The 25,575-nt window shown below is 41.0% G+C and overlaps 1 protein-coding gene across 2 annotated transcripts in view; it reads right to left on the bottom strand.

Moving 5' to 3' along the window:
• The window catches only part of TM9SF2 (transmembrane 9 superfamily member 2), a 67,502-nt gene extending 42,153 nt beyond the window's left edge, over positions 1–25,349 (bottom strand). The window contains exons 1-5 of one of the 2 annotated variants that reach the window (XM_004054684.5): positions 22,706–25,349; positions 20,814–20,997; positions 19,821–20,579; positions 3,912–3,979; positions 1,457–1,550 (exon numbers count right to left, since the gene is read on the bottom strand). In XM_004054684.5, coding sequence (XP_004054732.2) covers positions 1,457–1,550; positions 3,912–3,979; positions 19,821–19,991 — 333 coding nt within the window. In that variant the 5' untranslated portion in view covers positions 19,992–20,579; positions 20,814–20,997; positions 22,706–25,349. Of the gene's footprint in view, positions 1–1,456; positions 1,551–3,911; positions 3,980–19,820; positions 20,580–20,813; positions 20,998–22,117 lie in introns of both variants that reach the window. The other variant, XM_063697477.1, reaches the window with a different exon arrangement.
• Between the last annotated feature and the right edge of the window lie 226 nt (positions 25,350–25,575).

Genomic DNA, 25,575 nt, shown 5'->3' with positions numbered 1-25,575 from the left:
GGAGTAAGATGGTTGGTGAGATGAATCTAGGCTTCGGGATTTGCTGGACAGATAATAAATGTTGTGCTCCATGTAATAAAATGTCGAGGGAGATGGGGGTGCCTCGTGAGAAAGCAGGGAAGGTGGCTATGTATGAGGTCTAAGACATAGCAGAGACGCGAAGCCAGGAGAGGAAGCTGTCGGGCTGGGGAATAATACCTGGAGTCAAGTTAGAGCCATCAGAACACACATTCTCATGTGGACAGATGCCCATGGTAAAGAGTTAAAGGAAAAATGCAAAGTGTGGCATATAGTATGTTAAAACAAATAAGTAAATCTAATCTATTTAATATAAGCTTATAGGTGTATGAAAATTTTCAGGAAATTTTAATAAACTGTGAAGTGGAACTGCACATTTATTATTATTTATTCTTCTGCATCATTTAATTTTTTTAAATGGTGATACATTATTATAATAAACTACTTTAATGTTTCTAAAAGCAAAAGACCATTGTTCTTTGTACAGTAGGAGAACAGATACAAAACAAACAGGGATTATGCAATGTGGAAGGATAATAGGCTTAAAAGATAACAGATTTAAAGGCAAAAGAATTCTGAGAGATGATGAAGTACATATGTTGAAAAGAATACCTTATATTGTGCTTAGTTTGGTTTAACTGGTGTTCGAAAAATGTACCAAAGATGTTCCAAATACATCAAAATAGAAAGGTTAGGCTAGGCATACTGGCTCAAATCTGTAATCTCAACACTTTGGGAGGCCGAGGCGGGCAAATCACTTGAGTTCAGGAGTTTGAGACCAGCCTGACCAATATGGTGGAACCCCATCTCTACTAAAAATACAAAAAGTTGGCTGGGCATGGTGCCATGCACCTATAGTCCCAGCTACTCGGGAAGCTGAGGCACGAGAATTGCTTGAACCCGGGAGGCAGAGGTTGCAGTGAGCTGAGATCTCACCACTACACTGCAGCCTGGGCAACAGAGCAAGACTCTGTCTGGAAAAAAAAAAAAAAGAAAGATTAGCTTCCAAAAATCCCAGTGCGGGAGCCCAGGCAGCATTGTACGTGCTAACGGAGAGTGTCTCTAGACACTGCTGGAAAACAGGGGGAAAGAGACACAGAGCAGCTGAGACAACCTCTCATGACTGGAAGCTGGGTTCCAGGAACCGGGTTTCAGGACCCTCTGTAAAGGAGGCAGAGCATCTGAGCCCTGCCCTTTAAGCCACCGTCTTAACATTCCTAACATTAGTTGCGTGAATGTTCATTAAGACAGACTTATCAATGACACACTGTGAGAAGGAGAAGGATCCTTCTAACTTTGATTTTAAGAAACTATTCCTAGATGAAAAAGAGAAATGAACTCCTCCTTAGCAATGATAGCTGAGTTATCTCAGGCTTTTCTTAAATAACAAAAACAAAAGCTGTAAGTAAATAATTATTATGTAACACTAAATACAAACCTTATATGGTGAAGGTTCAATTCTTTCCCCGAATAGTACCTGACCAAGATTTTCAGATGGGCGCTTTCCTTCTGACGCTTGGCAAAAATCAAACCTGGGAGAAGAATATTTAAATTTTTATACATAAAAGGGAACGATGAAATATCAAACACCTAGCCAATCTTGAGAGCAGATTAGGTACTGATTATTGTAGCAGCTCTAGTAGATGAGTAAGAAATCTATCCATACTCCAAGTCCTACGTACCACATCTCTCCTCATAAAAAAACAAAACACCTAAAATTATGCCTTCGAATATTTTTTCTAAATAACATTCTCTTATTAGAATGCATATTACAATATCTTTTAAATTGACTCATTATAATTTATTTTTGTTCACTCCAATAATAAAATTATTTAGATCCTTATTATTCAAGCAAATTTTGCATAACTTATCTCCTTTCTATATCTTTCTAATTCAAATCTTTAATTAAAAATGACATTTCAGTAATGTATGTCAAGTCTACCTGCAGTTCTGTCTCATCTCAGTACACTTGCCAACACATCCCAATATGTGAAGCACGGCTAAACAGACCCTCTGTGAAGAGTGCTGTGGAGAAGATGTAGTCAGTCACCTATAAGATTCTCCGTGTTGTAATTCCCTTGTATTACTAACCGACTTTAATAAAGTTCTGTTTAAACATTACAGCTTAATTTCAGCTTTGCCACAGAAAATTAAAGGGCAGTTCTGTGCTCACCCTGGAATGATATGGGGAATATCTGAGATCAGTACAGTAATAGTAACAGATTAGTGAGATTCCTAAAGAGGAAGGTGGGTCTCTGGTGATTAAAAAAAAAAAACAAAAAACTAGGGCTGGGAAGTTCCCAAATGAAGATTCTCCACAGATCCACTGACTTTTCCTAAGAATATCCACAAAGATTTAAAGATGTTTAACAAAACAAAAACTAGAAAAAAATTTAAGTATCCAATAATTAGATGAATTATAGTCTACCCATTCATGTATTTTGTATTCTTTTCTTAGACATACTTAGGTATATGAACTCTTTAGGACAGTCGTAACTTTTTTGTGTATGCTTTTCTCTACAGCAAACTATTTTCTTTTAAAACTCTTAAATAGCTGAGAAATTAAACTAAATTTTAGCAACAGTTTTAGACCCAATATGGTATACAATGGTCAAATGAATAAAGGATATTCATGCAGCATTTTTCACAATATCAAAAAACAGGGCCAGGCGCAATGGCTCATGCCTGTAATCCCAGCACTTTGGGAGGCCAAGGTGTAAGGATCACTTGAACCCAAGAGTTTGAGGACAGCCTGGACAACATAGTGGTACTCCATCACCACAAAAAATTAAAAAAAAAAAAAAAAAAAAATTAGCCGGGCATGGTTGCACATGCCTGTGGTCCCAGCTATTCAGGAGGGTGAGATGAGAGGATCACCTAAGCCCAGGATGTTGTGGCTGCAGTGAGCCATGATCGTGCCACTGCACTCCAGCCTGGGCAACAGAGCAAGACCTTGTCTCAAAAGCAAACAAAGAACCCGGAAATAATCAAATGTTGGTAAATAGGAAACTAGTGAAAGTAAGTGTACATGGAATCTATACAATTTCTAAAATGGAAATAATAACAGCTACTAAAAAGAGCGAGGTAGCTATGTATTGACATGGAAAGATGCCCACAATATATTCAATGAGAAAAACAAGGTGCCAATCAAAAATAATAGTATGGGCCAGGTGCAGTGGCTCACGCCTGTAATCCCAGCACTTTGGGAGGCCAAGGTGGGTGAATCATTTGAGACCAGGAGTTTGAGAACAGCCTGGCTAACATGGTGAAACCCGTCTCTACTAAAAATACAAAACTTAGCCAGAAGTGGTGGCATGCATCTATAATCCCAGCTACTTGGGAGGCTGAGGCAGGAGAATCGCCTGAACGCGGGAGGCAAAGGTTGCAGCAAGCCAAGATCGCGCCACTGCACTTGAGCCTGGGCAATACAGTGAGACTCTGTCTCAAAAAAATAAAAATAAAAATAAATACTATGAATCTACTTCTGTTTAAAACAAAAATGTATAAATGTGATTATATAGATTACACTATTTATTCAGAGAAAAAATGTGGAGGTAGACATCAAAGTAGTTATTTCTGGGAACTGATTATGTGGGACATAAAAATTTTGTTTAAAAATATGTGGAGCTATTTATAATTTTAAAATGTTAAGAAAACAAAATAGTTTTTTGTTTAGTCAGATAAAAAAAGAAATCCATTGTTTAGTCAGTGCTTCTGTTGTATTACAAAGAAACATTAAAAAAAAGATCACATTTTTAACCACACCTTGGAAGAGTACACCTTAAAAAATATTTTCAGGCTTGTCCATAACTGTGAGAAAACAAAGTTCTCAATGTACAAAATTCTGATAAGTCACATAAAATTTTACATAAAAGCCAAGCTGAAAAACTTACGCTGTGTATTCATAAGGAAGAACTGATTCCACTGAATCAAGTCTGTTCACAAATAGTTCTATTTCGGCCTGAAAATAAGGAAACACAAAATCAGAATATAAACAACAGGATACAAAGCCTTAAGTCATGCTTAGAATTAAAAAAGAATTTGACATGTCTGAAATGTAAAATGTTATAATTCCAGTCAACTTTAAACAATTCTGTTACAAATCCATTCACTGACTGGATTTATATACATTTAAAATATACCAAAATAAGGCCAGGAATGGTGGCTCACACCTGTAATGCCAGCCCCTTAGGAGGCTGAGGTGGGAGATCACTTGAGGCCAGGAGTTTGTGACTAGCCCGGGCAATACAGCGAGACCCCGTTCCTACAAAAATTTTTTTTAAATTTTTTAAAATTAGCTGGGCACAATGGCATGAGCCTGTATTCCTAGCTACTTGTGAGGCTGAGGCAGGAAGATCACTTGAGCCCAGGAGTTTGAAGTTACAGTGAGCTATGATGGCGCCACTGCACTCCAGCCTGGGTGACAGAGCAAGACTGTGTCTTAAAATTTTTTTAAATAATTAATTTTAAAAATACACTAAAATAATTTTCAGAGTTGCAAATGTCTCCAATAGTTTTTAAATGCTTTCTAAATTTTCTAAAAAATTAATAAGGTATTTTAACTAAAAGCATTTATCATATTAATATAGATGCTGTTTTTAAAAATCTGGTTTCCAAATTTGGTATTACACTCTGCAGCACAAAAATTTTTAAACAAATTTTTTTAGCATTTTCACAGCAAGCAACCAAGAAATGCTGCCAAGTTGGTTAGAAATTTCTAGATTAACTATACTGGAAATACAATTCCATGCACATGTGTACTCTTAAACACACAGGGATAGACAATGACCACATGGTCTAACTTTGAAGGACCTCTTCCATCAATTTAAGAACACTGAACTACAAGGTAGTAGCAGTGAAGAAGGTGGCAATGACCAGATCAAGCTCAACAACAGGGTAGAGGGAGATAAGCTGTATCAACTTCCCGGGAAATATAGGCTAATTTTAAACTACACTTTCCTACTGAAGCTTCCAAAATTTCTCCCAGGTGTAGCTGAAGTTCTACAGGACCCATAACACTGAGCCACCCTCTCAAAAAAGGAGCTCAGGCTACTCATGACAGAATTTACTAGCTGAAGAAGCCAGCAAGTCACGTGTGCCCTGAAGTACCTTTGGTGCTAATCAAAAAATGATTAAGAGCTGTTCAACTGGGACAAGTATTTATTTTATAGCGTTAGAGCTGTACACTGCCTTTGGACTAGTCATGAGGCTTCTGGGAGTGCCACGGAGCCACACTTGTCATTTTGATTTCACTTACCAGTGCTGTCAACAGTCCTCTACACTTGCTAACATCCCCCAAAGCAAGACGAGACGGTTGGTGTACAATTAAAACAAATCAATAGTCCACTGCCACCAGAAAGGCAGCAAAACACAGCAGGCAAGATTACAGGTTCTGTGGTCAGACTGCCTGGGTTCAAATCCCGGTGCCATTACTTGTCTAACTGTGTGACTGTGGTCAAATTATTAAACATTTGACCACATGAGTCAAATGTGCTTCATGGGTGCTTCGGTTTCCTTATCTGCAAAATGAGGATAACAGTATTTCTCGGCTGGGCGCAGTGGCTCATGCCTGTAACCCCAGCACTTTGGGAGGCCAAGGCGGGCGGATCACCTGAGGTCAGGAGATTGAGACCAGCCTGGTCAACATGGCGAAACCCCGTTTCTACTAAAAATACAAAATTAGCCGGGCGTACTGGCACATACCTGTAATCCCAGCTACTGGGGAGGCTGGGGCAGGAGAATTGCTTGAACCCTGGAGGCAGAGGTTGCAGTGAGCCAAGATCACACCACTACACTCCAGCCTGGGCAACAGAGCGAGACTCCATTTCAAAAAAAAAAAAAAAAAAAAAAACAGTATTTCTCATACGGATAGGGAGATTAAATAAGTTAACGTTTACAAAGTACTCCAAATAGTGCCTGAGACATGAAATGCTATGCATTTGTTAAAATAAAACCAAATACCTTTAGTAATATTTAGAAGAGGGAAGTGTTCATCCACTAAAATGCTCACCCAATATTCATGCTATACAACAGAGGGCATTAGCCTTTGCATGTAATACCAACAACGGCATCATTTGTGGCCCCTACACCTCTACTCAAGTGAAATTATAACGCAACAGCAACACAGCCTTCAACACAGCTAACAAGGTAATAGGACATGATATTGTAGCACTACAGCATGCTTGAATTAACACAAATACATACAACCGTTGTGCAGACAAAATTCCCATTAAAGCTTCCTTTGCCAAAATAATTTCCACTAATTAGAAAGGGTCAACACTGCTATGAAGATATGTCAGAATTCAAATGATCCATTTAACATAAAGAAGACTGAAGGGTCTCCAAAATACTAGTCCAATTCCTATCTCTCGATTTCCTTCTAGGAAGGAATGCAGCTATTATACTCTACACAACTTTTCTATGTTTTGTTTTTCAAAATCTGTACAGCACTGTCAACACATAAGCCATGTCCCTCTTGCTACAATTAAGCGTATTCCTCACTCTCAACCTTTCTCAGCACGAAATGATTAAGAAGCAAGACTCTGAAGCTAGGCTGTGTGGGTTTAAATCCTGCCTCTGACACTAGTTGTGTGATTCTAGGCAAGTTTCTCCACTTCCCTGTTCCTCAACGTTCTGATCTGTAGAACAGAAGTGATAATAATCCCTACTTCAAGAAGTTTTTGAGACGATTCAAGAGCAGCACCTGGCATAAAGTACCGTATTTACTATTACATAGCCATGTCCAGCAGAGTTTTAAGCAATGATGGAAATGTTCTTCAAATATGGTGGCCACCAGCCACATGTGGCTATTGGGCACTTGGAATGCAGTCAATGTAGCTGAAGAACTGAATTTTAAGTTGTATTTAATTAAATGTAAATAGTCCCAGGAGGCTAACGGCCTCTGTGTTAGACCAGAAACAGAAAGAACAGCACGGGAAAGAACAGCATGATGCTCAGCACCATTTACGGCCATGTGTCACTTAACGACAGGGATGTGTTTGGAGAAATGTGTTATTAGGGGATTTTGTTGTGGGACTATCATAGAGCATACCCACACAAATCCAGATGGTGTAGCCTACTACACACCTGGGGGTATATATATGGTGGTCCATCACATACTTAAACAACATGGGATTGTACTAAATACCGTGGGCAACTGTTAACACAATGGTATTTGTGTAGCTAAACACATCTAAACATAGAATAGGTACAATCAAAATGCAGTCTAAAAGGAGAAAATGTTACACTTGCATAGGGCACTTACCATGAATAGAACTTGCAAGGCTGGAAGCTGCTCTGGGTGAGTGAGCGCTGAATGAACGTGAAGGCCTAGGACACTACTGTACACAACTGTAGACTTACACACTGTAAACTTAGGCTACGCTAAATTTTTTAAAAATAAGGTAATTACACTGTGATGTTACAATGGCTATGATGTCACTAGGCAATAGGAATCTTTAGCTCCATTATCATCTTGTAAGGCCACTGGTCTGTCGTTGACCGAAACGTTATGCGGTTCATGACTGTATACAGTATTTCTTCATCTATTTAACATTTTTCCTCTAGCCACTACAATCTTTTCTTTTCCTGGAAAAATGACGCTAATTTTATTAGTCTATCCAAGAGGCTAGCAAACTTTTCCCATAAAGGGCCAGAGAGTAATGTCTTAGGCTTTACAGGACATTGGGTCTCTGCCACTGCCGCAGTGCAAAAGCAGCCGCAGACACTACATCCACAAGCGAGCATGGCTGTAGCCCAATAAAACTTTCACTTACGGCACTGATATTTTATTCTCATGTAATTTTCACTCATCACTAAATATCATCCTTCTTTTGATTTTTTTCTCCAACCACTTAAAAATGTAAAAATAATTCTTAGCCTGAAGGCCCTACAAAAACAAGCAGTAAGCTGGATTAGAATTCTAGTACATCCTTCAGCACTGTTTTCCAGGTATTTTTCAGTATTATTTGAATTCAAATCTCAGAGGGTCAAACACAAGGCATAAAGTTTGAAAGCCTGAGGCCATGTGAAAAATTTTAGGCACTGTCTCAGGGCATATAAATTTAGGGTAAATGTTTCTCCCATTTCTACCCAATTGATGAAGTAATACAAATTTTTGCTTAGCTTATGATGTCCTCTCTGAAGTTTCATGGGACAACTTTTGGCTCTAAGAGTCTAAGATTGAGGGAAAACATTATTCTCATTTTCTGCACTCTCTCCTATCTCCTTTGAGTCTCAATCTTCTGAATCATCTATCTCCTTGATCATGCCAGCTGCTCTTCTCAGGACCTTGACCTATTCTCATATCCTTCTTAAAAGGCATGTCATAGAGAATTACAGCAGAGTTTAAGATTTACATGTTAAAGTTTCATGTAAGTATAGAATAACACTGTTACTTTCATTAGCCTTTCTACCCAGAAGCTTAAATTCTTCAAGGACAGTTCTTTATTTCCTTCCTATGTTCTAAACTGACAGCTTGGAGCTCATCATCTCAAAAACACGGTAACTGTTTCTCTTCAGATATACTTTCTCAATTCGTCCTTGAGCAAATTAATTTACTTTTTGCTGTCTCATATAACTTGAAGAGAGCTTCTGAAAATATATTTTCATTAGCTTTACATTATGCTACATACAGAGATTTGTACCACTAGCAAATTAAAATATTTCATGTGCATTCTCTTTTCTAAATTTAAAACCCAAATTAGCCTCAAGCACCAGTCCTGGAAATCTCCACTGTCAGCACTCCCCATGGATTTCTCTCACTCCACCTCACTCAGCCCTTAAGCCAACCCACGCCACACTTCCTTTAAATTCCATTTTAACCTTTAAAAAACAATATTGTCAAAACTGTAGAAATCAAACTCATTGGCTCCTTCTAAAACTACAGCAAATCTTCCAGTAACTCTAGAGACCAGGAAAACTTCTTTTCCAGAAACCATGTTAATCTTCTGTTTATATAACTTGGTGTCATTTAAACCAATCACTATCACTCTTATTCCATTTTAGTACATAGCCCAAGGGGGGTTTTCACACCCTTTCCTCCCTCATTTTCTTATCTACATGTTATTAGTTTTTATCCATCTACGTTTGGCATTTCATCTAATATCTAATACCCATTAAATTTACCTTATTTGTCAACCCTTCCTGATCTGATGAAGCAGCTTCCAATTCTCCTCCTTAGAAAGAATGTATCATCAGAATGCTGGGTTCACTTCAAATCCTAGGTCTACTTTTATTAAGTGCTCTTGGGCAAGTAATAATTTTGAATTTGGGAACTGAATGATATCATAATAAAATAGAAAACAGTACACGCAGAAGCTGGTCCATAATTGGCACGCAATAACCGTAACAAATAATAAACATAGCAGCTGTAATCTATTATCTTAAAGAAACTGGCCATTCCTGAGTCTGAATAAAGGTTTATCAGCATAAGGGTTTCTGTGAAAGGCTCTTCCTTCCTCTCATCTCCCATCCATCCAAGTAGTGCAACTAGGCTATTCCAGTGTTTTTAAAGGACACTAAGACAGTCAGCCTTCTGAACCTTGTTAATGCCTATCCATTATACTTGTCCTGGCCACTAGTCTAGGGAAAAGGAAGATAATAACTATCATAGGGAAAAGGAAGATAATAACTATCACACACAATTCTGATAGTAGCCTCATGAACTAGGGATTCCTTGCTTCTTTAACACGAGGAAACAAGTTAAAAAGCTGGACTGCAGAAACAAAGTAGGTAAACTCAACTGTTGCTACCGTAACTTTTTATTTCTGATGCTTTTATTCCTCTACTTTTCTTCCTTCTTGTCTCTTCTGACACCTTTCCACACTACTTTTGTAAGAAAGTCTATCGTAGATATCAACACTAAATTATGGACCTATTTTTGATGTTCAGCAAAGTAATCAAACACAGCTTGAATATTCAGTTCATCTTAGCTTTCATAGCACTTTCATTCTTCCTTTTCTAAATTGTGAGGATCTGAAATTTTAAGAATTACCATCTCACACATGCTGAGGATTGTGAAGTCAATTAAAATTAAAGTCAACCTTAACATAGAATATAGAATACAGCCATTTACAATATATTTGTAAATATGCTACATTTGCAATAACTCTAAATATCAACTCTTGCAGCAAGACAAAGAAATTTCAAAAGTGTCATAAGAATGAGATCCTCCTAATATGGCAGCGGAACAATTGTTAAAAATTGGAAGAAAGGAAATGAGACTGCTGGGGAGTTTATATGGTTCAATAAAGAGCTTCAAGCTGAACCATGTGAAAGTATGCCACAGATGTCATGACATTCACTCCTATAAAACATAAATACACACAAATAAGACAAGTATGAAAAAATGTAAACAACTGTTGATTCTAGGTGGTCTAGGTGAGTGAAAGGTGATCATTACACTACTCTTTCAACTTTTTGAATTTTGAAAACTGTCACAATTAAAAGCTAGAAAAAGGGCTTTAAAGTTGAGAGTAGACCTTAGTCTCACTGTAAAGCAACAGAAGGCAAACGAAAACAATAAGAAAGATTTAAAAAGTACAATTTAGGGTGGAAAAGTGTTCCAGGAGCAGGAACGATGATCTCAGGAGAAGCCAATATATTAAATAGGAAAAAAATAGTAGAATTTGCAATGTATTTGAAAACCAAAGAACATTTACAATAACAGATCCTGAAGACCATGAGAAACTCAATCAGCCAATACATGTATTTAATGCCCACAAAGTCCTATACTAGACATTTTGGATGACAAAATAATACAAATTCATGAACACTTGCCTTCAAAGAATTTATAATCCGATGGAAACACAACGCATGTGTTTGAATATATGTCCTTGTCTAAATCTCATGTCAAATTGTATTCTCCAGTGTTGGAGGTGGAGCTTGCTGGGAGGTGACTGGATCATGAGAGTGAATTTCTAATGAATGGTTTAGCACCGTCTCTCTTGGTGCTGTCCTCCTGATAATGAGTTCTTGTGAGATCTGGTTGTTTGTAAAGTGTGGCACCTGCCCCCACTCTCTCTTGCTCCTGTGTAACCATATGACACGCCTGCTCCTGCTTCATCTCCTGCCATGAGTAAAAGCTTCCTGAGGCCTCCCCAGAAGCAGAGTGATGTCGGTGCATGCTTGCACAGCCTGCAGAATCGTGAGCCAATTAAACCTCTTTTCTTTATAAATTACCCAGTCTCAGGTTATTTCTTTATAGCAATGCAAGAATAGCTTAATAAAGAAAATTGGTGCCGAGGATGGGGTGTTGTTATAAAGATACCTGAAAATGTGGAACTGGTTTTGGAACTGGGAAACAGGCAGAGTTTGGAGGGCTCAGAAGAAGATAGGAAGATGAGGCAAAGTTTGAAACTTCTTAGAGACTGTTTAAATGGTTGTGACCAAAACGTTGATAGTGATATGGACAGTAAAGTCAGGCTGCTGAGGTCTGAGATGGAAATGAGAAGGTTACTGGGAACTTGAGCAAAGGTCACATGTGTTATGTCTCAGCGAAGAGCTTGACTGCATTCTATTCATGCCCTAGGGATCTGTGGAACTCTGCACAAAGAGTGACAACCTAGTATATCTGGTAGAAGAAATTTTTAAGCAGCAAAGTATTCAAGAGGTAACCTGGCTGCTTCTAACAGCCTACCTTATAAGGCTGAAGGGTCAAATAAATGATTTAAAGCTGGAATTTATATTTAAACAGGAAGCAGAGCATAAACATTCAGAAAATTTGCAGCCTAACCATGTGGCAAAGAAAAAAAAGTTTTTTCTGGAGAGAAATTCAAGCAGGCTGTGGGGCAACCGCATGCTAGAGATATCTGCATAACTAAAAGGGAGCCAAGTGCTAATATCCAAGACTATGGGGAAAAGGCTTCAAAGGCATTTCAGAGACCTTTGCAGCAGCCCCTCCCACCACAGGCCCAGAGGCCCAGGAGGACTGAATGGGTTTATACGTCAGACCCAGGGCCCCACTGCCCTGTGCAACCTTGGGATCCCAGCATCCAGGCCACTCCAGCTCCAGCCATGGCTCATAGAGGCTGAGGTACAGCTTGGGCTGCCATTTACAGAATGCAAGCCATAAGTCTTGGTGGCTTCTATGTGGTGTTAAGCCTGCAGGCACACAGAGTTCAAGAGCGAAGAATGCTTGGCAGCCTCTGCCTAGATTTCAGAGGATGAGAAAACCTGGGTGCCCAGGGAGAAGCCTGCTGCAGGGATGGAGCCCCCACAAAGCACCTTTAGTAGGGCAGTGTAGAGGGGAAATGTGGTGTTGGAGCCCCATTCAGAGTCCCCGCCAGGGTACTGCCTAGTGGAGCTGTGAGAAGGGGGACATTGTCCTCCAGACTCCAGAATAGTAGATTCACTGGCAGCTTACACCCTGTGCCTAGAAAAGCTACAGGCACTGAACAACCTGTGAGAGCAGCTGTGAGGGTTGAACCTTGTAAAGCTACAATGGTGGAGCTGCCCAAGGCCTGGGAATATTTACCCAATGCCTATAGCCCCTTTGTGTCTTGGAAGTAAGTAACTTGTTTTTGCTTTTTTATTTTACAGGCTCATAGGTAGAAGGGACTTTCCTTGTCTCAAATGAGACTTGGGCTTGGGACTTTTGAATTAATGCTGCAGTCAGTTAAGATTTTGGGAGACTATTAGGAAGGCATGATTGTATTTTGCAATATAAGAAGGACATGAGATTTGAGTATTTTTCCCCACTCAAATCTCATGTCAAGCTGTAATCCCTACTGCTGGAGGTAGGGCCTGGTGGGAGGTGACTAGATCATAGGGGTAGATGTCTAACGAACGGGTTAGCACCACTCCCTTGGTGCTGCCCTCGTGATGGTGAGTGAGTCCTTGTGAGATCTGCCTGTTGTAAAGTGTGGCATCTCGCCAAACAGAAAACTCTTTCACTCCTGCTTTTACCACGTGACATGCCTGCTCCTGCTTCACCTTCTGCCATGAGTAAAAATTTCCTGAGGTTCCCACTAGAAGTCGAGCGATGTCCGTGCCATGCTTGTACAGCCTGCAGAACTGTGGGCCAATTAAACATCTTTTCTTTATAAATTACCCAGTCTCAGGTATTTCTTTATAGCAACACAAGACCAGCCTAATACAGCATATATTAAAAAAAAAAAAGACAGCACTTATTTATATGTTCTTGGAGTAGCTAATGAATCTCTCTGTGGGGGGGGGGGGTGTGTTTGTGTTTTGTTTGTTTGCCTTTTTTTTCCCACACTAAACATCTTTATTCACCATCCAAAAGAGTTAAGTCCACCTCCTCCCAGAAATTTGCCTTAAATAGAGACAGACAACTCTAGATTATCACTGATGTGACTAGAAAGAACTTCAAGGGTTACTTGCTTCACATTCCCACTTTCAAACTGTCCCCACCTAGGTTATTTCAAGCATGCAAAATTTTGACAACATAAAACATTTTAAGGAAGTTGCAGAATCCTATGTCACTTAGAGAAAGCAAGACTGATTACAATCCTGCACTACGAAATGTTTTATGGAAGTGGTTTTATTTAGAACTCTACAGTCTTCCTTTTAAATTTCTCTCCCGAATGTACAATTTCTAGTCCTAATCTGCCAATTCCATACCTGATCCCAGCTATGGTCACAACTAGTCTATTTTTTTGTTTTAACAAGGCACACGAGCCATGCCACAGGACTATACTTTTTCCCGTTTCCTAGTTTGTTTCTGCTTTTATTCCCACCTTATTCTGCTATCATCACATCTGTCCCACCCCACACTTACAACTGGATTTTCAAGGGAGAAAGAAATTTCAGTGAAGAGATGTGACTGTACAAGGGTCATGGCAAATGACAAGTCACAAAAGGGTTTGAGATATGGAGGCCATAAAAAAGGAAATCTACGGAAGCTTCAACTCCTTAATATTAGAGCAGTCCACAGTGGCGCCTTCCTGAAGAAGGGAAGTCTTAACTCAGGCACAATAAAAGTTTCAAAAGCAATGCTGGGACTCACAAATGCTTATTTATGAGCTCTGAGTTATCCGATCAGCAATGACCAGCAACTGATCTCCTAGATAATTACCAGGGTTCTTTCCCCAAAGCCCTGAAGAATACAATTTCAATTTTAGACTGTATCAACGAAAGAAGTAAATATAAAACCTGACTACTTAAAAATTACATAGACACATCAAGGCTGCAATGAGCTATGACTGCACCACTGCACTCTAGCCTGGGTGACAGAGCAAGACTGTTTCTAAAAAATAAAATAAAATGAAAATTACATATAATAGATACAGAGTGTTTTCTGGAACTGTCAAAGTCCAGGGTGATAAGCGGTCAGGGATCCCCAGGGGAAAGGCAAACAAGAAGAAGAGTGCTCAGAGTAGAAGGCAGTGGCGAAGAGCCTAGGCTTTTTGGACTCAGTCTTGGGCTTGTTTGCATTCTGGCTTTAATACTTACTAGCTTTGTACACTTGAGACAGCTACTAAATCTTATTGAGCTTCTGTTTCCTCATCTAAATATCACAGAGATGTTATGAAATTTAGCTAAGGCATATACAACACACACAAATCGTAGTCTTTACCATTATTATTAGCAAAGGGCAATAAACAGGTTTGAAAAGTGAGAAGAGGAGCAAAAAAAGAAAAAATTCACAAATTTCCTCCAAAGCCTTTCATAGTTAATTTTAATGACAATAGAATGAAATTGTTGGACACATGTAAAGCAGCTAAAATTAACTACAAAACTTACTGAGAGACCATGGTGACAGGAAGCTACAGGAGAGAATAGGGAAGTAAGGGTTTGGGCAGCTGGGCTCTAAGGCTGACAGTACACAGACCAATCTCTGTAGTGCCGATGCGTGTCTGTGTGTTTGTGTTGGGGGTGTGAGGTGTGGAACATATATCTGTGATTTGTTTCAGATGTTCCAGTTCACACCTTTGGAAGTTCAAGTTTACACCCACTTTGGTGAGGGGCCACAGGCAGAAAGACACAATTTTATTCATAGACTTTTGTTGCTTTCTTGATTCTAACTCTCAGATTCACTATAATGAACAATCACAGTCTTAATTTTACTTAAAAATCTAATTTCTGAAAGGCAAACTATCTCAGTTTCACATACCTTTCCAGAAGAAGAAGAAACAATTGTTGGAATGTATATTTACCATAGTCAAAATAAGTCTTTCCAGTGCCAGATTTCGGATTTGAAAGAGCAACACCCAAACACTAATGAGTTCCCAGAAGTTAAGAATCAATGCTCTTATTCCAGAGAGAACTGTGAGAATGTGAAACTACATATCGATAAATATTTATCACTATACCAATAAATACACATACAGATTTTTTTTTCTTTAAGTATTTCAAAATCTTCAAACTACTTCTATGGTCAAATTAAAACAGGTACATATATATTCATTCTGTGTCTGTTCAGATCAACATTCAGGACTATTTTCTTAAAGTTGACTCATTCCAATATTTATACACAACTGCTCCCAGAATAACAAACACAACTTGTAAAATGCTTCTAAAAATAACTACCAAGAAAGGAAAGTATGACTGAGTAATTTTCCTTTTTATTAAAAAGTTGTTAAACTAATTCATTTAAGCATTGTTTTTAACCACTAGGGGGTATAATTGGTCATTTTTCCTTACAGCAAAGGAAAAAAAATCTTAATCTTTCATCTAAGAACGTGATCTATCCATCAAACAGTAAAAAAGTGGCAGACATTTTGGAGAATTAATACTATTTTTAGTTCTTAGTTCTGAATTCTGGTTGACAACCCAGTAATTACTTGAAAGTTAAAAGCAGCAAAGGTGAACTGCTCACTAATCTTCACCTCTTAGCCATCAGAATGCCACTCGGCAAACTAAGATTTGGTCTAAAGCTAAAAAGCACAAAGCTAACTGAAATAGTCAAAACTTTTACAAACTAAATTAGAACTGTGGATTTTATCCTGGAATATCTAGTCACTTATAATCAGGGCTTTATTCTACTTATTTCAGTCACACAGTGTCCCTTGATTTTAACAAAGTAAAGTGAATTCTACAGGAAAGGAATACCATAGCTCAATCTTTTATTACTATGGTTTCAAAACCTAACAAAATAAGGCAAATAAAAGAAAAATATTAAAAGACACAGAAATTTCAACAGCAATGAAAGTAAAACATTTAAAAAGTGTACAGGCTGGGCGTGGTGGCTCACGCCTACAATCCCAACACTTTGGGAGGCTGAGGTGGGTGAATCACCTGAGAGCTCAGGAGTTCGAGACAAGCCTGGCCAACGTGGTGAAACCCCATCTCTACTAAAAATACAAAAATTAGCCGGGCATGGTGGCAGGCGCCTGTAATCCGAGCTACTCAGGGGGCTGATGCAGGATAATTGCTTAAACTCAGGAGGTGGAGGATGCAGTGAGCCAAGATCATGCCACTGCACTCCGGCCTGGGTGATAAGAGCAAAACTCCATCTCAAAAAAAAAAAAAAAAAGTCTTAGGGACCATCACATCACTATTAAATTGATAAATAAAAATTAAAATGATGTGGCAACACAAGGTATTATTTAGTTAAAGGAAATCAAACCTATCATTGTTGAAAGAAATCTGGCAATACTAAACAGAACTAAAAACTTCTTCTTGTCTTTACCTAGAATTTTACATTTGGGGATATGCAAATAATTACTGCTAAATACACTGTAGCAAAGCTATTCATAATAGAGAAAAATTGGGCCCAATCTAAATGCCCTACAAGTAAGAATGGTCAGGCAAACCACAGATCGTACAGGAACAGAATGAAATAGTATCGGCTATAAAGAGCAATAAGAATGTGCACCTCCTCAATATCCAAATGCACGCACATGTAAAATAAGTTAAAAAAAGGAGGCCATGAAAACATACTCACAGTATCTATGAAGGCTAAGAAAATCAGAAGTTACAGAAATATAAATAGAATTTTATATTCACTGGACTCCTGTTTCTCTGCCAGTAAATTCAACATAAGATAATTTTTAAAGAGAGAAAATTACTAAATCCTCAGCATTCTTCTGATTCTCTCTCAATTTACATCCTGAGCTAAATGCATGAGACAAACTTTACAGTATATAAAAACACTCTACTACCTAAATTATATATAAGTTGAAGATATATTTGTTTCATCTCTACACTATCACAACAATGACAAATATTGCACTTTTCCTCTAAGAAATGCAAAATACCTTTCAAGGGGAATATGTCATAATCAAATATGATTATCCCTATTTTACAGATGGAAAAACTGTTGGTAACAGTATCAATGACCTGCCCAATTTCTCCAACTTCAGATTCACTAACTTAACAGCATCTTTTGGAAAGAATTATTTCCATTTCACAACTCTCATTTCTAATTTTTAAAAGAAGTTCCTTCCACTTTTCTGAATAATGTGTACAAGACTGTCCTCCTTAACAAATACGAAATAGATGAGAATAAATTATTAACATCCTGATTGAAGTAATACAAATTTCAACTGTTTACTGTTATTTATAGCATCTTCTTTGAAAGGCAAAGAAAATAAATATTAAAGTGTATTTCAAATTCTCTACACCAGTTAGTCATATCGTAGGAAAAAAGCTGAAAGTACACCCTCCTGCTCTTCTAAGAGTTGTTTCCATTAACCAGATGTGAGTGTAGCTGGCAATAAAGATAAAAATCCAAACATCTCGGAAAAATGATCTACTCTGCCTGTTTTATCCCTATACCTATGAAAATTAAACATCCAAAATGACTCCCAAGATTAACTAAAAAATAACTAGAATACAACCTAGCCACTTACCAAAGGACCTGTTGAGAAAACAATCATCTAACTGGAAGACCACCTATAAGTTTCACTTATTCATTTTCTAAGTCCATCTCAAATGTCACTTCTTCTTCTTTTTTTTCTTTTTTTGAGACAAAGTCTCGCTCTGTTGCCCAGGCTGGAGTGCAATGGCGCGATCTCAGCTCACTGCAACCTCCGCCTCCAGAGTTCAAGCGATTCTTCCTGCCTCAGCCTCCCGAGTAGCTGGGATTACAGATGCCCGCCACCATGCCCAGCTAATTTTTGTATTTTTAGTAGAGACGCGGTTTCACCATATTGGCCAGGCTGGTCTTAAACTCCTGACTTCAGGAGATCCACCGCCTCGGCCTCCCAATGTGTTGGGATTACAGGCGTGAGCCACCACACCTGGCCCCATCACTTCTTCTATAGAGCTTTCCCTAAAGACTCTAGTCCACTGATGTTTCCTCATTTTGTTTTAGCACACTTTGGACATCATCCTGTGTAATAGATCAGATTTCAATAATCTGTTCATAAGCTTATGTCCCTTACTTTGAGGTTCCCAGAGGGCAGGAAATATATTTTTCATCTTTGAGGCACTAGGAATAGAATATACAACTGCTGTTAACCTAAGACCAAACACTAGGCCTTAAAGGTTGGTTACTAAAATATTTAATGGAAAAACCAGTGTACTTGCAAGTCTAGATCTTCCACTTGGAAGCACAACAGTCTTTCAGTCAGAATCCTCAAAAAGGATGAAAGCTTCTTGCACTGCAGAGTATGAACTTAAGTACTGAAACGCTAACTGCAGACTTGAGTAAACCTTAAATATCCTCAGATATTTTTTCAGATACAAGGTTTTGCACAGATGTATAAACATGTCATTCAGGATACCTGACAACCTAAAAAGAAACTGCAAAATGTTATGAAAAATTTAAAGCTTATCTAATGCCCTAAAATAACCTCAAAATTCACAGCTATGGTAAAGCTAACTGTAATAAAATAAACACCAGCTTAAAAAAATCAAACTTAATAAATAAGCCTATTTATAGATTGTAAAAGTTTGTTGAACGATTATTTGAATTGTTAAAATCATTAAAGGTTTCAAAGAGATCCTCATCCCCCAAATGTTAAGTTTTAAATAAACTTAACAAAATAATTGTGTATGTATACTGTAAAGCCCTACACCATATAACCTAAAAGCAGGTTACTTTATTTACGCCTCTTTTACTAGCAATTAAACTGAAAACCTTGAGTGTGAATGTTGTAAGAGATCAAAGTTTTCAAGACTTGCCCTAGGAAAACACCAGTTTCTCCCATCATTTGCCCCTTTTAAGTGTTTAAAACCATCTCAGAGAAAATAGTGAGACCTCGTATTTTTTTGTGTGTATTAAAATCTTTTACACTTAAAAGTCAGAAATCAAGTGTCTCAACCATTACAGCAACTCTTTATTAATGCACTTTGTGTGGCTCTGGGTGTTATACTCCACAAATAAGGAACCAACTTCTAATTGTGAAGCGAGATATCAAAGTCCTAGAAAGAACAAGCTCTCCTAACCAACTAGGAGGTTCCAGGAAAATGCAATTAAACAGGAAGCAATGAAGTTAAAAGCTAATGGAAACTGTTAACTAGGCTGAGTGTTGCTCACATGCAGGGAGTCGGTCACCCGCTTCCTCAGCGTACATGTTACAGGGCTGTGAGCGAACACTCACGCGTGGACCTGCATACATCCAACTCCAAAGCCCTGAGGCGTGAAGCCCAACTCCAAGGGCGCTCCACACGGTCCCTGTTCCAGGAAAACTGAATACAGCTGCTCGTGCCACTTGGCCCGCAAGGCGGGAGGCGAGTCTGAGGCCCACTGCGTCCTCCAGAAACTACCCTTGCAAGGGCTGTTCCAGAGCCCCCCACCCACAGCCCAGCAGACCCCAAAAGCTTCTGGGGAAACTCAACCCCACCCACTGCTACGCCCCCTTCCCTCGCTCCCACCCGAGGATCAGCTCTCCCAGATAGGGACGACTTCCCCTTCCAACAGTGCATCAGAGGGCTCGTCAGGCCTCACCCACCTTGCACTCGTCGCTCTTTTTTTCTTCGTCGCAGAAGTTGACGGGCGCCAGGCCGGGCAGGTAGAAAGCGCCGCTCCGGCGCGGGCCAGGAACCGCTCCCAGCAGGAGCAGCGACAGCAGCAACAGCCGCGGCCACCGAGGTGGAGACAACACCGGCAGCCTCGCGCTCATGATAGTTGTTTCGGGGAAAGGGCAATCAAACCTAGGGGGTCAAGAGGGAAGGAGGGGTGGGGAGTCTCGGAGACGACTACAAGGCCGCCGGAGATAAAGGAAGCCGGCCCCCGGACGGCTAGTTCCGGTTGCGCTAGGAGACACCCTGGGTCCCGCAACAGAAACCGAAGCGGACCCCGACAGAGCATGCGCACCGCCGTCTGCACATGCTCAGTGAGAACGGTCGCAGGCACCAGGAGGAGTTTCCGGGAGGGAGCGGGGGCCAAATCCACTTTCCGGGTTTTCCGCGCGCCAGCTGAGGTGGTTGCTGGGAGAGGTGGTTGCTGGGAGAGCTGTTCCGGCGCTCACGTTCCAATTCCAAATTCCAAATTCCGATCTAGAGCTCCCACGCTTGGGGGCTGTGGAGCGCTCGCCAGCCGCTCCCCGTTTGCTGCTGGGTCTTACGAATTTCTCATATCCATCATACAGTTTCTTTGTCACACGGTCCGCGGCACGCCAGTCCCTATGACAGAAAGCACCTGCGGTCTGTCTGGAGGCGGAGTTGGTGGCGGAGAGAAAAAGTTCTGGAGACACCTGGTTGGGAGCAGGCTAAGGAAACAAATGGGGAGGAATTAGCCACAAATCCTCAAATAGACAGCTACTCAAAGGCATCTTCACGGACAATTTCCAAGCATTGGATGCAGTGGTGCATTCTTGCGTTGGGCAGTGATTGTGTGCACACATCTCTTTAAGGGAGAGTGGAAATGGGGTGAGGAGGAAAATGGGAGTAGGATAGAGTGTAGCGTTGACATTTATTTTCTTTAAAGGAAGACCCGAGCATACCTGAGAGCTCAGTGAAGAAAGTAGTTCTGGCGAATCGGATTAATATGATATGATCAGCCTTTAGCAAGATTCTATCACTTTTCCCACTGATGATGTGAGACGGTGTCCGCGTGTGTAAGTGCACACACGTGTGTGTGTGTGTTGCATCTTCTGAGTATTTTTCAAGGAGAAGCTTTTTAGTGATCTGAAAAAGTCAATTCAGTGAGCCACTAGAGTTCAATCAAAAACTTCGGAAGAGTGCATCATCTTAAAGTACATAAGAGAGAATCATGACCTCCAGCTCAGAATTCAAGAATAGGCAGGTTTGTGAAATAGTAAGCTCAGAAAAGTTGAGGGCCAGTGAACTCCTATTTCAAGTTCTTGGGGGTGTTTGTACTTTTTTCCCAGGTAAGGTTTATAACTTTCATCAGATTTTCAAAGGGACCTAGGACCCTGCAAATTGATCCATATAGTGGGGTAGCCAAGTTAATCAAGAGAACTGGGAAGTAGAAAAGAACGTTCATCTTAAGGTTGTTGTGAATATTAAATCAAAAATGGAGGGAAAGTGCTGAGCACATAGCTTGGCCCAAGGAATGGCACTTTTTTTTCTTTTTTTGATAACAAAAACTAATCTGGTAGGGCCTGAGCAGAAAATTGTGCCTAGGTGGCTTCCCTTTCATGTCCTCTCCGTCAAGTAAATCAACATATTCGCTGAACTTTGGGATAGGGAAAAATTGTAAAATATTCTGTATTTGGAAGTCATGGAGATTTCCAATATAACAAAAGGAAGCAGACGTTTTCTCCAAATATTAAGAGGAGGAAACAAAAATTAACATTTTTGCTCACTATCTTCTTTTCCTAGCACCACTGAAACTTGACCTTCGGCCGGCATGGTGGCTCACGCCTGTAATCCCAGCACTTTGGGAGGCCGAGATGGGCGGATCACGAGGTCAGAAGATCGAGACCGTCCTGGCTAACACGGTGAAACCCCGCCTCTACTAAAAATACAAAAAAATTAGCCGAGCGTGGTGGCGGGCGCCTGTAGTCCCAGCTACTTGGGAGGCTGAGGCAGGAGAATGGCGTGAACCCGGGAGGCGGAGCTTGCGGTAAGCCGAGATCGCGCCACTGCACTCCAGCCTGGGCGACTGAGCACGACTCCGTCTCAAAAAAAAAAAAACACAAAAAACTTGACCTTCATTATATCTCACTGCCCTCATCCCAAACATTTCCTCTCCCAGTTTTCCAGGAAACGGCATCGCTGCCCATCTCTTCTCAGGCCCCAACCCTAGAGGAGAACCTAAATTTCTGATTTCCTCACTACCTACCTCCAGTCCTTCAGCAGGTCCCGTTGGTTGGGCTGCTAAACTATGGACTAAATCCTTTCAGTACTTTCCATGCCCACAGCTACCACCCTGGTCCAAGCCAAATTCTTAGTTCCCCTGGACTTCTTACTGCAGTAGCCTCTCAGCTTCCACTCTTGGCAAAATCAATTTTATAAAACCTTGAAATCCCTTAATACCACTCGTCTGCTTAAACCTCGGCATTCCACATTTACCACTATCAGGAAGGATCACGTTTGTTTGTTTGCTGTCTCATTCCCCCATTTATATGTGAATTCCACGGGTAAGGGCCTGCTGCTACATCCCACACCTCTACATCCACAGAGCCTAGAGACCGCAGGCGCGGGGAAAGCACTCCACGACCATCACTGGCCAGGCCACAAGAGTGCTGGATCTAAATTTGGAACCGGACTTTCAGAGCTGAAATAAACCTGAGGTTTTCCAGGGGCTTTTGACCTCCTTTTACAGCCAAGGATGCGCCTAAGAAAGGGGAGAGGCTTCCGTGACTTCCTGCAGTAACGCAGCCACTAAAGATTGAGACTACAAAGACTTGGGAGTCTGAAAGTCTGCAACCTTTTCCACTCCAGAGCTCGATGTTTCCTCAATCCCCCGGGATCGGCATCAGCAAAAACCCGGAGAAGCGGAGCCTTTCTCAAAGAAAATGACCTCCAGACTCATGCTTCCATCTCGACCGGTGCAAGTATCACGCATGCGCAGGGCCGGCCGGCCGGCCGCACCTCGCCAACTCCTACTCCGACACGTCATCTAGGTCGGCCTGGGTCTGGTGGGAGGGGCCGGGGCGGGGCTCGGACGCGAGGCGAAGTGGTCCCCCTACTTCCGGATCCGGCCTCACCTGGCCAACGACTCACTCGGGGTTCCTTGGTTACGTGGCTGCGGTGTGTACCCGGTGCCGGGGCGTGGCGGAGAGAGACCGCCCCGCCCTCCACGCAGGCCACAAAATGGAGGCCCTGCCCTGTGGGCTTTTGTGGCCTGGGCGCTGTCGTGCCGAAAGACGAAAGTGACAATTCCAGTTGCAAACTGGAAAGAAATGGAGTTTTTCCTTCATTCTCCCCATGATCGTGATGGTCCTTTTCTCAAAGTACTAATACTTATAATGGGACTGTAAAACTTGAGGGATATGACTCTCTCCTCTGCTTCAGATTGCATTTGCCAACTCTGATTTACCGCCAATACTATGGTGCTGTCATACTCATAGAGACAGAAAGTAGAGCAGTAGTTGTAGAGAGAGTCTGCAGAAGGAGGGATGGGGATTTACTGTTTAATGGCATACGGTTTCAGTATGGGTTGGTGAAAAAGTTGGGATGAATGGTGATGACTGCACAACAATGCAAATATGCTAATGTCACAGAAGTGTACACTTAAAAATGGTTAGACGGTAAGTTTTCTATTATGTATATTTTACCACAATTTTTTTTTTTAAATGCAGCAGAGTCTCGCTGTTGCCTAGGCTGGAGTGCAGTGGCAGGATCTCAGCTCACTGCAACCTCCGCCTTCCAGGTTCAAGCGATTCTCGTGCCTCAGCCTCCCAAGTAACTGGGATTACAGGTGCCAGCCATCACGCCCAGCTAATTTTTGTATTTTTAGTAGAGATGGGGTTTCACCATGTTGGCCAGGCTAGGCTGTTCTCGAACTCCTGAACTCAGGTGATCCACCTGCCTTGGTGTCCCCCAGTGCCGGGATTACACGCGTGAGCCACCAGGCCCGGCCCCACAGGTTTTTGTTTTTGTTTTTTAAATTTTTTTAATGCCATTTGTGTCTTTCTTTCTTTTTCTTTTGTGTTTGAAACAATCTCACTCTGTCGCCAAGCTGGAGTGCAGTGGCGCCATCTTGGCTCACTGCAACCTCTGACTCCCTGGTTCAAGCGATTCTCCTGCCTCAGCCTCTCCAGTAGCTGGGGTTACAGGCATGCACCACCCCGCCCAGCTAATTTTTGTATTTTTAGTAGAGATGGGGTTTCACCATATTGGCCAGGATGGTCTCCATCTCCTGACCTCGTGATCCACCTTGGCTTCCCAAAGTGCTGGGATTACAGGTGTGAGCCACTGCACCCAACCTAAATGGCATTTGTTTCTTCCACTCCTCTCTGCCAAAATAATTTGGACAGCCTTTTCTGAGTTTCCCATGACGACTTCTGTATAAGATTGTCAGATATAGCAAATAAAAGTACAGTATGCCCAGGTAAATTTTAATTTCAGATGATCAATGAATAATTTTTTAGTATAAGTACATTCCAACTATTACATGGGACATAAGGGTATTTTATCTGATCACCCTACTTTTGTGTCAAGTTAAAATTATTAGCAAAAGTGCTTCTGTTTTTAGGAAGTGCACACTGTACTCTAGTAGTGAGGCAGGAGAACAGGGTCTGCGAGCAGGGAACCTAAGGCCGTTTCACACTGACTTCCTAGAGCCATTTGGAAAGGAAAACCCTAACTTTCCACTCCTAAGTAACAAAAGGCCCAGAGGCCACTCCCTTTGCAAATCCCCACCTTTTCTGTGCCGCAGCTGGAAAATTGAAAGTGCCTCTGATTGGTTGCTTTCTGCAACTAATCAGATGTTTGCATAGAGTGTAACTTTGTAACTTCACTTCAGCCTCTGATTGGTTACTGTCCCCAACCAATCAGACTGATTGTGGGCCAAGGCTTCTTTTGCATAGAAGTGCAACTTTGTAACTTCACTTTAGCCTCTGGTTGCGGGCCACCACTTCATTTACATGGGGTGAGCACCGAGTACGTGGCCAATGGGAAACCTCTAGAGGGTATTTGGACCCGAGAAGATTCTGTATCTGGGGCCCTTGAGCTGCTGCTCGGCCTGCTCCCACACTGTGAAGTGTACTTTCACTTTCAATAAATCTCTGCTTTCCTTGCTTCATTCTTTCCTAGCTTTACTGTGCGTTTTGTCCAATTATTTGTTCAAAACGCCAAGAACCTGGACAACTTGCTGTCCGCAACCAATCAGACTGATTGTGGGCCCAATCTTCATTTGCATGGAAGTGCAACTTTGTAACTTCACTTTAGCCTCTGTTTGCGGGCCACCACCTCATTTACATGAGGCAAACACCAAGTAGGTGGCCAGTGGGAAACCTCTAGAGGGTATTTGGATCTGAGAAGATTCTGTATCTGGGGTTCTTGAGCTACTGCTTGGGCTCACTCCCACACTGTGAAGTGTACTTTCACTTTCAATAAATCTCTGCTTTCCTTGCTTTGCTGTGCGTTTTGTTCAATTCTTTGTTCAAAACCCCAAGAATCTGGAAAACTTGCAGTCAAGACCCTCTACCGGTTTGGCGAGCCAGGTAGGAGGGAAGCCCAAAGTATGGGATTTATTTTTCTCCTTTCTTCTTTTCCTCTCTGCTACATACAGGGGAATCTTTCTCTCTTTCTTTTCCTTTCCAACTCGGGACTCTGGTGAACAGCACCTAAGCA

Source organism: Gorilla gorilla, chromosome 14 (genome assembly GCF_029281585.2).
Source record: "Gorilla gorilla gorilla isolate KB3781 chromosome 14, NHGRI_mGorGor1-v2.1_pri, whole genome shotgun sequence".
Classification (NCBI taxonomy): domain Eukaryota; kingdom Metazoa; phylum Chordata; class Mammalia; order Primates; family Hominidae; genus Gorilla; species Gorilla gorilla.
Note: the sequence above shows the minus strand (reverse complement) of the source record. Positions and strands in the feature narration are given on the sequence as shown.